The 12,320-nt window shown below is 47.5% G+C and overlaps 1 protein-coding gene across 3 annotated transcripts in view; it reads right to left on the bottom strand.

Annotated features, from left to right (window-relative positions):
- The window catches only part of dgkz (diacylglycerol kinase zeta), a 549,506-nt gene that overhangs the window by 386,976 nt on the left and 150,210 nt on the right, over positions 1-12,320 (bottom strand). The window contains exon 1 of one of the 3 annotated variants that reach the window (XM_033039212.1): positions 459-965. The exons of 1 other annotated variant lie outside the window; for it this stretch is intronic. In XM_033039212.1, coding sequence (XP_032895103.1) covers positions 459-643 — 185 coding nt within the window. In that variant the 5' untranslated portion in view covers positions 644-965. Of the gene's footprint in view, positions 1-458; positions 966-12,320 lie in introns of those variants that run through there. One more of the 3 variants, XM_033039207.1, reaches the window with a different exon arrangement.

The following is a 12,320-nucleotide window of genomic DNA, read 5'->3' on the forward strand; positions in this document are numbered from 1 at the left end:
CAACATTGTCTTGTAAATTTACATATGTTATTGCGGAAGCGTGTTACCAAGTGTGAGTGAGGGTGCATGAGACTGCAGAAACACATGCTTGTGAGTGTGGTTAGAAGTGACGAGATGGTGAGATTTGTGTGGAGATGGATACAAGTGTGTGAGGGGCAGCAATCTGCCCTCCCCCCTGCCTGCCTGTACACAGAAAATGGGGCTGGGGTTCCAGCACCCCTCCAGGTTTGCCCCATCCCCTGGAGAGAGTGGATGGTCATCCAGAGGAAGGAGGGAGGGGGGCAAACTGGCGGGGAGCCTGTCCGGGGTGGAGTGGGCTGGGGAGGTAGGGAGGAGGGAGAAGGGATGGGGAGTGGGGGAGTGGAGGGAATGGTGGGGAGAGAGGAGGAGGAGGGGGCGGCGCGTCCAGCTAACGCCGGGTAACACATTCACTGTCAAACTCTCGCTCACTCACTCACCTCCGCCCGAAGAACTTGAGGCCGCCGAAGGATTTGTTTTGGTTTTGGTGGTGGTGGTGGTGGTGCTGAGAGGACACCGGGCTCCCGTCGGTCTCACATAACGCGGGCACGTCCGAGGACGAGGATCCGGACGCGCTGGACTCCTCCAACTCCGGCGCCAGCTCTTCGTCCCCTCCTTCGTCCATCACTTGTTTGTTGAGAGACTCTGTGTGTCTGTGTGTGAGTGAGTGAGTGTGTGAGTGTGTGGGCGAGCTCAGGCTGTGCGCACACACACACGGTCACCTCCTCATCCAGGAACCAGCCAGGGAGAAGAGGCCGGGGCTCAGAGCCAAGGCGGGGAGCAGAGACAACGCCGGGCAGGAGAAGCCGAGCCGGGTCATCTGGAGCAAGGAGTCCCCACTCTCAAGCAGCGCGACAGTAAATAAAGAGGGCAGGACCGAGCTTGCTGGTCGTCTCCAACGCTGTTACTGTTGCTGCTGCTGCTGTTGCTGTTACTGCTGCTGCTGTTACTGCTGCTGTTGCTGTTGCTGCTGTTGCTGCTGCTCCAGCGGGGCTGGTTTAGCGGGGCTGGTACGCGGAAGCTGCGGGCTGCGCTGGGCTGGGCTGCGCTGGGCGAAGGGGAGCAGTGGCCGCAGCCCTGGCTCTGTGCACGGGCTGCCCAGAGATGATAGAGCGGAGCTGCCCGATGCTCCAGCAACACTAGTCGGATGCTGCACGGTCAGAACAGGAAGTTTCATTGCCTGCAGTGAGAGGAGCGCCAGGACCCTGATAGTCGCCTGCTGATCTGCCTCCTGCCTGGAGCATGAATGAATGAAACGAAACCTCCGGGGACTAGAGCAAGCGCGGTGTGCCGCCGCCTGTTGCCCACTGGCCGGCCTGGGTGCCCGCTCCTCCCCGGGCCCCGCTGGGGGGAGACCGTGTCTGCTAATCGTGGAGACTTGCCAAGTGTGGCTCGTCAGGATCAGCCAGTCACCCAGCGCTTTAAAGTGTTACCCGCTTTGATGGATGTCAACAGTCGAGGTTAATTTACTGCAATTTTTTTAATTTGTGTGCTATTGCAAAGGGAGGGGGGGGGCATTAATTCCCGAGTTTGTATTTCATGGACTGCAAACATTCAGTATGAATAAAATGAGTCAAGTTCTTCACCATTTCCCAGCCTGGTCCCGTTTAAGTTTGTAATTCCCCCATCATAAATCATCGGTGAAGTTGGGCATTGCACCCATTATCATTACCAGGCTGGCTAATGGATGTTAGACTGCAATAAGAGTTCACATTAACACAGCCCTAACCAACATCAGACTGTGCAGGAAGAAAGTGCAGATGCTGTTTTTTTCTCTCCGAAGATAGAAACAAAATGCTGGAGTAACTCAGCGGGACGGGCAGCCTGTCTGGAGAGAAGGAATGGGTGACGGTTTCGGGTCGAGACCTTTCTTCAGAGATCAAACTCTTCTGTTTATTTGATCACTGGTCCCGGACTCCAGCTATTTTAGTCACACGTTCAGGGGGCAAAATGCTTTCCAACAGTTTTGTCCAACCCCTTCTTGTTCTGCCAATGAGTTACCAGGACTATTTCATCCGTGCAATTCCTGATTGGTTGTAGCTTGAATGTGTAGTCTCATTCTTCCAAAAATAACTCAAGTGGAATAAATAAAGTTGAAATGGCATTTCCTTATCTACTTCACTGAGAAGCAGTTAAGTTAAGGAGCAGGCATTAAAATCAGAAATGTACCCTCAGTATATTTTTCTTAGGCAGTCAGATTCAGATTCAGATTCAATTTTAATTGTCATTGTCAGTGTACAATACAGAGACAACGAAATGCATTTAGCATGTCCCTGGAAGAGCGACATAGCAAATGATTTGAATAAATAATAATAATAAGTGTCGGGGGGGGGGGGGGGGGGGGGGGGGGGGTGGGGGTGATGGGCAGTCACCGAGGTACGTTGTTGAGTAGAGTGACAGCCGCCGGGAAGAAGCTGTTCCTGGACCTGCTGGTTCGGCAACGGAGAGACCTATAGCGCCTCCCGGATGGTAGGAGGGTAAACAGTCCGTGGTTGGGGTGAGAGCAGTCCTTGGCGATGCTGAGCGCCCTCCGCAGACAAAGCTTGCTTTGGACAGACTCAATGGAGGGAAGCGAGGAACCGGTGATGCGTTGGGCAATTTTCACCACCCTCTGCAATGCCTTCCGGTCGGAGACAGAGCAGTTGCCATACCATACTGTGATGCAGTTGGTAAGGATGCTCTCGATGGTGCAGCGGTAGAAGTTCACCAGGATCTGAGGAGACAGATGGACCTTCTTCAGTCTCCTCAGGAAGAAGAGACGATGGTGAGCCTTCTTGATCAGAGTTGAGGTATTGTGGGTCCAAGAGAGGTCATCGGAGATGTTGACTCCCAGGAACCTGAAGCTAGAAACACGTTCCACCTCCGTCCCGTTAATGTGGATGGGGGTGTGCGTGCCACCCCTGGACTTCCTGAAGTCTACAATGAGCTCCTTGGTCTTCTTGGAGTTAAGGGCCAGGTTGTTGTCAGCGCACCATGCTGCTAAGTGCTGGACCTCCTCCCTGTAGGCCGTCCCTCATGATCGAGGATGTCTTACTTCCCCCCTCCCATTCCTATGGCTGGCAAGAACAATGTGGGAATCGCAGTATCTTTTACAAATGAGAGGCAGATGAGATTGTTCTTAATTCTGGACTCCTCCGGCACTCTGAGCACTCTTCGGCCATTGCTTCCAAGGTATAATGGTGATGTTGTACAGTATTTCTTCAAAGAAGCTTTGAACACACATGCTCAAATCATGCCTTGCTGTCACCTTCCCCTCAATCAACAATGAACCATTCTACATTTCCTTGATCATCGTCTACTTTGATCTGTCGTTTTCACACCCTACCCTTCCATATCTCTAGTTACCCTCTCCCCCTGACTCTCAGTCTGAAGAAGTGTCTCGACCTGAAACATCACCCATTCCTTCTCTCCAGAGATGCTGCCTGTCCCGCTAAGTTACTCCAGCATTTCGTATCCATCCTTGAATCAATTATTTCATTGGTCCTTCCATGCCAGAGATTGAAATAAAGTGTTAGTTTTCTGGGTCTGGTGTTGAACGAGTGAATGATGTGGCCTGCCCAATTTAGCCAAATGAGTGCAACAAGGGCCCCAAAACTGAGGAGGTTGGCCTTTATTAAGGTTAATTTGCTCATCCTTCCATTGAATTTGGGGAATGTTGAGAGGATACAATTAATGGTCCAGGTCTCGGTACAGGAGCTTAACAACTGTTACCTCCAGATTCAAGAACGGCTTCTTCCTATCAACCATCAGATTCTTGAGCCACCCTGCACAACCCTAACCATAACCTTAGTTCAGTAGCGAACCATTACGGACTTTGTACTCTTATGGTCAGTCCATGTACATTGATTTTGCACTATCATGGTCTAATTACTTCGAATAACCGACAATTTATTGTCTACTTATTGTTGTTGCCGCATCCAAATTGCCTGTAAATCTGCAGCAAGTAAAATGTAATTGTTCTGGTTCACATTCGGTACATGTGACAAATAAACACTCTTGACTCTTGTCTCCATTTCGAGTATAAGATATAGGAGCAGAATTAGGCTATTTGGTCCATCAAGTTTGTTCCACCATCCGATTGTAGCTGATCTATTTTTCTCCCTCACTCACTTTCTCTTGCCTTCTCCCTGTAACTTTTGACGCTCTCACTAATCACAAACCTCTCAATCTCCACTTTAAAAATACCCAGTGACTTGGCCTCCACCACTCTCTGTAGCAATGAATTACACAGATTCACCACCCTCCGGCTAAAGAAATTCCTCCTCATCTCAATCCATTTATCACATTGCTATTAGTTCAGTTCAGTTCAGAGATACAGCGCGGAAACAGGCCCTTCGGCCTACCGGGTCCACGCGTCCAGCAGGTACAATTTTTACATTTACCAAGCCAATGAACCTACATACCTGTACGTCTTTGGAGTGTGGGAGGAAACCGAAGATCTTGGAGAAAACCTACGTAGGTCATGGGGAGAATATACAAACTCCGCACAGATAGCGCCCGTAGTCGGGATTGAACCCGGATCTCCGGCGCTGCATTCGTTGTAAGGCAGCAACTCTACCGCTGTGCCACCATGCCATGGTGGACATATATTTGTAACTATAGTTTCTAAGTAAAACATCATCTTCGTGTAATTGGACATTAAGCGCATTGAAGACCATGAGATGGGAAGCAAGTAGGCTCTTCAGTAAGTGGCGAACAACAACCCTACTGCAAAGTAGAGTCAGCATCAATGTGTCCCATCACACACGTATCATGATGATTCCCAATGTGAGTCTCAAAGAGTCCCATGAGTGACTAATGAGCTCTTAAGAGCTTCAGTGTTTGTTTTCATTCCAGGTTGTTATAATTTAGTTGATGGCACCCATGAGCTTGGCGTGGGGTGTATAAGATGTGAAGGGGGCATGTGCTGAAGCTTCAGCAAAGCCAGTCAGTTGTACAGATTGGACAGGATGCAATGTACCCAAGAACCGCAGAAGGTAATATTGAGCACAACATGGATTGATCTGTTCTCAGATCAACAAGGATTGATCTGAAACAATACAGCAACATAATGGAGAGCAAATGAACACAGAATCACACTGTTTGTGTCGAGCAGTATTATCTTACAATGTGATATGAAGATGATGCCGTTTGATCGCACTCCCTCAAATTTTTGAGCAAATGTAACTGCACTGTCTTGCCATGAATAAAAGCCCTATTAACCAGAAGCGACAAAAGTCGATGGCTGAGTCCCATGGCTCTGGATTACATAGACTGTGCTGGCTCCATTTTGCTTGAACTCCCAACAGAAATGAAGATACCCAAAGGGCCTCAGAACTTGCCAAACCTGTGGGACCTTTACTGCTTAAGTCAAACTTCTGGTTGTAACCTCAGACCTGGTTGTCTCTCAGATGGACTGCAGTGAGAGTGCAAATAAATTCAAAGAGGCAGTGAGGAAGCAGTTGGTTCCTGGACAAGAGTAAAACTGTTGTGAGAAACCCAAGCCAGCAGAAAAGCAAATAGAAACACACAGTACAAGACGATCAAAACTAATGAACAGGCAATGATTATTTAAGGAATTAGAGAGGTCTGGGATTAGCTCATTACCTTAGTCTCTGGGGATAAAATGCTATGCTCTATTTGCATATTAATAGTATCATCAAATTAATACACTAAGTGCTTCTGAATTTTAAAAAAACCCAAATTGCTAGAGTAATGCAGCGGGTCAAGCAATATCTCGTTGGCTATCCACGACCACAAGAGATGCAACCTGACCCATTGAGTTATTCCAGCACTTTTTTTAATAAACCAGCATCTGCAGTTCCTTGTTTTCGATTGGATTCAAAGTCGTTAACAGATATTGTGTGACAGTCAGGTTATGTGATATAGGGAGGGATTTGGGACAATGGGTTATGCACCTCATGTCTTATTTGTGTTTCCTTTCCTTTCCAGGTTCCTGATCAGTTATTTTCTCTTTCGCAACAGGTATCCAAGGCAGGAATACTTCACGCAAGATCCAAGAACGGGTCCCGGTTTTTGAAGCTCATGACTCACTAAACACAGTCTACACAATGCAAGCCAATCAATACCAACAAAGATATTAAAGACACACAAAAATGCTGGAGAAAATTAGCGGGTGCAGCAGCATCTATGGAGCGAAGGAAATAGGCAACGTTTCTGGCCATGGAGGAGACCCAGGACAGAGAGGTCGGATGGGGAATAGGAGGGGGAATTGAAGTGCTGAGCCACTTAGCTCAGGTTGCAGGATGCAGACTCCCCAAGCAGAATGGCCAGAGTGAGCAACACCGGAAATTGGAGGAACAGCACCTTATATTCCGCTTGAGGAGTCTGCATCCTACGGGCATGAACATTGAATTCTCCCAATTTTGTTAGCCCTTGCTGTCTCCTCCACTTCCTCAACCCTCGGGCTGTCTCCTCCCATCCCTCAGCCCTCGGGCTCCTCCTCCTCCTTTTTCCTTTCTTCTCCCCGCCACCCCCCATCCGTCTGAAGAAGGGTTTCGGCCCGAAACGTTGCCTATTTCCTTCGCTCCATAGATGCTGCTGCACCCGCTGAGTTTCTCCAGCATTTTTGTGTACCTTCGATTTTCCAGCATCTGCAGTTCCTTCTTAAACAAGATATTAAAGACAGCTGATATCTATGCATAGATATCTGATTGTGGATGATCAGCCATGATCATATTGAATGGCGGTGCTGGCTCAAAGGGCCGAATGGCCTACTCCTGCACCTATAACATCTTTACTATTGGTGGCGGGGGGGGGGGGGGGGGGGGGGGGGGGGGGGGGAGATAAGACAGACAGCTTAGGGAGTTATTGCAGTTTCAAAGGAATAGATTAAAAGCCCTGTTGTTTTCAGAACAATACTCACATTAAGAGATTGTACAAGGTATTGTTCACTGCAATTAATCAAACTTCAGACATCATTGAATTTGATGGGATCTCTTAAATTCAAAGGCTGATGAATTATTGATGCAAAAGGGAAGCTCGATGGATCATTATCTATTAAATAAATCTCCATTTAATGCTCCAGAACCTGCCTCATTTGGTTTCTTATTTAAACTAACAAAATACTTGTATGTATGTTAGGGCATTTTGAAATGATCTTATTTTCATTATCATTATTGCAACCATGCCCACACAGATAAACATCCCTCAGAAACGCAATGAAAGGTACAATCAGATGCCTGTTATCTTTTGGCAAAATGTCTTTCACAAAATGACCAGGTTATATTCCTGATCATAGTACGGATACTAAATGTAATACTTTTATTTTCTTAGGATATATTTTCCTATTCTGAGGTAAAGTGCTCTTTCATCCTGAGCTTATTCGAGTGATGGCGCCATAGAGTGTGGCAGCCTCGCCTGTAGCTGTTCGTTCTTCACCCTTTTTTTAATTTTTAGTTTGTTAAAAAGTTCTGGAGGCCTTTTAGTCTTTTTATGTGGGGGATGGGGGGGGAAGGGGGAAACCGTTTTTCCAGTCCCTACCTGGGCGGGGATGCGTCCTTCCTCCGAGCCCCATCTTCGCCCCCCTCTTTGCGGCCTACCATTCGGATTGGCGCGGCCTTTCCTGCCGGAGACCGGCCAGAGCTTCGAGCTGCAGCTTCAGCACTGAGGTACCATCGCGGAGCAGGGCGATGCCTCACCCGGGTCGCTGTGTGGAGCTCTGGAGTGCCGACTTCAACATCGTGGAGCTGTGGTCTGCGGAGCTTCCAGCCGCGGCGGCGCTGACTTTATCAACGCGGAGCCTGGGATCTTTTGCCGAGGTCACCAGTGTTGGAGCTCCACCCAGCGTGGCCTGTGGACTTCGGGAGCCACTGAGAGCGTTCTTCCGACGCTGGAGTTCTATCATTCCGGCAAGAGGGCCTGAAACATCGGGCCACCGTAGCGTCGACTGCAAAGGCTTCAATAGGCCCCGACCACGGGTGAACATGGAGGAAGTGGAGTGAACTTAGCTGCCTTCCCTCACAGTGGGAAACGTTGATCCCGCTGTGGGGGGATGTCTTTTTATGTTTAATGTTAAATTCTATAATGTTGTGTTTATTTTATTTGTGTGCTGCAATGGCAACTCAAATTTCACTGCACCAATTGGTGTATGTGACAATGAACGTCCCTTATCCTTGTCCTGTCTCTTCCAGGTGGTATAGCATAGCCCTTTTAATCATAATCATAATTTATTAGCCGAGTATGTTTTGCAACATAGGAGGTATTTGATTTGCCATACAGTCATACCAATAAAAAGGAACAAGACACACAGAATACATTTTAACATAAACATCCACCACAGTGACTCCTCCACATTCCTCATTGTGGTGGAAGACGAAAAAAAAGTGAAATCTCTTCCCTTCTTTGTTCTCCCACGGTCGGGTGCTTCGAACCTTCTGTTGATGGGACGATCTTGGCTCCCGTAGCCGGCGGTCGGGCCCTCTGTGTCGGGGCGATCAAGCTCCCACATCGGGGGATGTCAGGGCGATCGACCCCGGGTTGGGGCTGGTGGAACCTTCTGCGACTTTGGAGCTTCCCAACATCGGTCTCTACCCAAGACTGCGAGCTCCTCGGTGGTGAAATCCGCAGGCCGTGGTTGGAGCGTCGATCCCAGGCAAGGCATCGCAGGCTCCGATGGTAAGTCCACGGCCCCGCGGTGGGGCTCAAAGTGAGTCCCGAGCAAGGCCTTCACCTCCATGATGTTAGGCCGCAGAGCGACCGGAGATACGATCAGGAAAACAATCGCATCTCCGGCAAGGTAAGAGATTGAAAAAAGGTTTCCCCTGACCACCTCCCCCACCCCCCCCACATTCAACAGACCATTAACACTAACTTTTAACACATACTAAAAATAACAAAAAGACTAAAAGACAGACAAACTGTTGGTGAGGCTGCCATCGCCGACGGCACTACCTGTTGGTATTTACTATCTAAATCCAGGAATTATCAATGTGCAGAATGACACAAAACTCAGCGGAACAGGCAACATCTCTGGATAGAAGGAATGGGTGACATTTCGGATGGAGACCCCTTTTCAGACTGAGAGTCAGGGGAGAGGGAGACACAGAGATAAGGATGTGTAAGATGTGAAACCAAGACATCAAAGGGGATGAGAACCAAGGAAAATGTAGAATAGATCATTGTAGGCGAGGAGAAGATGACAACCAAGCATACTGAGATAAGATTTAATCAAGACAACAGTCAGGCTAGTTGGAGAACGAGGAAGGGGAAAGATGGAGAGAGAGAGAAAGCAAGGATTACTTGAAGTTAGAGAAGTCAATATTCGTACCGTGGGGCTATAACCTGCCCACGCAAAATATTATCAATATGCATTCAGGTTTGCCATTCCAGCTTCTTCCAGCATCCTGGCGACTAGCAAGTCAGGGAGACATGGCTCCACTAAAGCTAATGCTGCAGTAGATGTGACCTCTGCTGTCACTCTGTCACAGCTGCCACCAAGCATCCAGCAATGCCAAACCCCTTTAAGTGTTGCATTGAATTTTAAATCTAAGCTTCATTTCCCGCTAACCGGAATGTAAAAAAGAAAATACGATACTTTATTTGAAGATGCAGTCTTCTTCCTCGTGTGTGGCCATCTTCCATATCACGTCTTTCCGGTCGGTCAGTGACGGTTGGCGGTCGGTGGTTGCAGTATTGGCTACTTCAGTCGATCACTGTGGTACAGTTTGTGTCGTCAGCATTGCCACGTGGAAGCTTCTGCTCGCATCCCGAAGTTGCAGTAAGCATGGCCTGATCATTATTTGTCCGTCAAACATTGGCAAAGCAGTTTCCCAGCTCAGTTAGCACACTGCTGTTGTTAAATGTTGATGAACACAAATAGGCACCAAATCTCCTCGCTATCAGCAGAGACCACAGCTTGAAATGTGTTTCATACACATGCAAATATAATGAGATAATGAGATAGGTGAATTCCATTAAAACTAGTCCCTGGCAGTCGCCTAAAGAGTCGCCTAAGTGGGACAGGCCCTTTAGCATATTCTCTCTTTGACCACACAGGTTTCTTCCTGCAGGGTTAATAGGCCACTGGTCTGGTGGGAAATCTTTTTAGCTGAAATATGTATCACCCCCAGCAATGTGCAACAAATATTACTCAACATCGCTTCCAACTTCCTGATAGCAAGTTCCAGGCTCACAGGGTGAGACATAAGCTGCCTCAACACCTCAGCTTTGCTGTGAAATTTATGATTTACTTTGGAAAACTGGCTTTTTGTTAGCAAGGTTTGATGATGTGGATCAGTGTTTCCCCAAACATTTTCGGTCCCCATTCCCTTGGCTCCATGAACACATCACAAATACCCCCTGACCCTACCCTATAAAAAGCATCATTCAGAACAGCGAGTTGAGTAGTAGTAACTCACGCAGAGCACTATTTACTAACATTACTAATAAAATAAAATGCTGGTTTAGGGACAATTACAAGCGTGAGTGCACTAACAACACTGCTTAGACTATTATCTCAATATTTATGCATGAATCCTTAGATAATATGCAAGTAATAACCTAGGAAAGTTCCAAGAAATAAGTTTTCCTAGAAAAACAATGCACTTTTATAGAGGCCAGTGGAGTGGAAGGTAATAATGGATGGGATTTATATAGCGCCTTTCTAATACTCAAGGCGCTTTACATCGCATTATTCATTCACTCCTCAGTCACACTCGGTGGTGGTAAGCTACTTCTGTAGTCACAGCTGCCCTGGGGCAGACTGACGGAAGCGTGGCTGCCAATCTGCGCCTACGGCCCCTCCGACCACCACCAATCACTCACACACATTCACACACATTCACACACAGGCAAAGGTGGGTGAAGTGTCTTGCCCAAGGACACAACGACAGTATGCACTCCAAGCGGGATTCGAACCGGCTACCTTCCGGTTGCCAGCTGAACACTGGCAAGGTAGTAGAACCAACCGAGAGCATGTCAAGTGTGTACTGACACCAACTTGCCCAGTGCCCTGCTCATCTCCGGCACCATGTGCCACCCCCTTGCCCCTTAGTCCCCCTTGCCCCAAGGTGTTCGCACAGCCCCCCAGGGGGTAGTACTGTCCACTTTGGCAACCACCACTAATGTAGATTATAGTTTGCATTGCAGTAGAACCATAGCCTCCCTATTATCCCCCTTCCCATAGGCAATCATTTCTTCAGATGCATGGACCTTGGAATTCCTTCTACAAACTCCCAATCCCTCATAAATATAAAAGAGCTTCCAAAAATTGAATCATAAACATCTTAACTGCAGGTGCTGGGATATTGATTAACTAACCTAAGTAACTAACCAAAAATTAAAAGCCCACTGTCTACTGTTGCCATTAGACATCGTAAGGTCATAAGTGATAGGAGAAATATTAGGCCATTCGGCCCATCAAGTCTCCTCCACCATTCAATCATGGCAGATCTATCTCTCCCTCCTAAACCCATTCACTTGGCTTCTCTCCATAACCCCTGACACCCGTACTAATCAATCTATCTCCGTATCTATCTCCGCCTTAAAAATACCCATTGATATGGCTTCCACAGCCTTCTGTGGTAAAGAATTCCACAGATTAAACACCCTCTAACTAAAGAAATTCCTCCTCATATTCTTCCTAAATTCTGAGGCTATGACCTCTAGTCCTAGACTCTCCCACTAGTGGAAACATCCTCTCCAAATCCACTATCAAAGCCTTTCATTAATTGGTATGTTTCAATGAGGTCCCCCCTCAACCTTCTAAACTCCAGTGAGTACAGGCCAGTGCCATCAAACGCTCATCATATGTTAACCCACTCATTCCTGAGATCATTCTTGTAAACCTCCTCTGGACGCTCTCCTGCGCCAGGACATCCTTCCGCAGATATGGTGCCCAAAATTGCTCAGGTTACAAGAGTTATATCATTCTGGATTTAAGGCTCAGCCTTACTTACGTGTAATTTCTTGGTCCACAATTCATTGCAGTGCACAGAGAGGGCAGTGTGTTTAGAGATGCTGTTCATCAGATGAACCTGAAGAATCCAATTAATTCATTTGAAGAAAACCAAGAAGGGTTTCACAATCCCAGAGCAATACGTGCCCATCATTTATTCATTTGCCCTTTGTCACATCTTGCTGTGCCGACCAGGTCTCCCTATCTCCCAGTGATCAAGTCTCAAGCAATTCACTTGTTACAATGCACTATGGGTCAGATGTCATAAAGCTTTATGTAAATGTGTACATCAGCTTCATCTCAGCTGCCTTCACTCCGTCAGATTATTCTGAGTCAAATCCACAGTTCACAAAACCTGGGTGCAAAGGTCTGGGCCACCAAGGTGGGGCTGAAAAAGAGCTGAACT

Source organism: Amblyraja radiata, chromosome 20, assembly GCF_010909765.2.
Source record: "Amblyraja radiata isolate CabotCenter1 chromosome 20, sAmbRad1.1.pri, whole genome shotgun sequence".
Taxonomy (NCBI): domain Eukaryota; kingdom Metazoa; phylum Chordata; class Chondrichthyes; order Rajiformes; family Rajidae; genus Amblyraja; species Amblyraja radiata.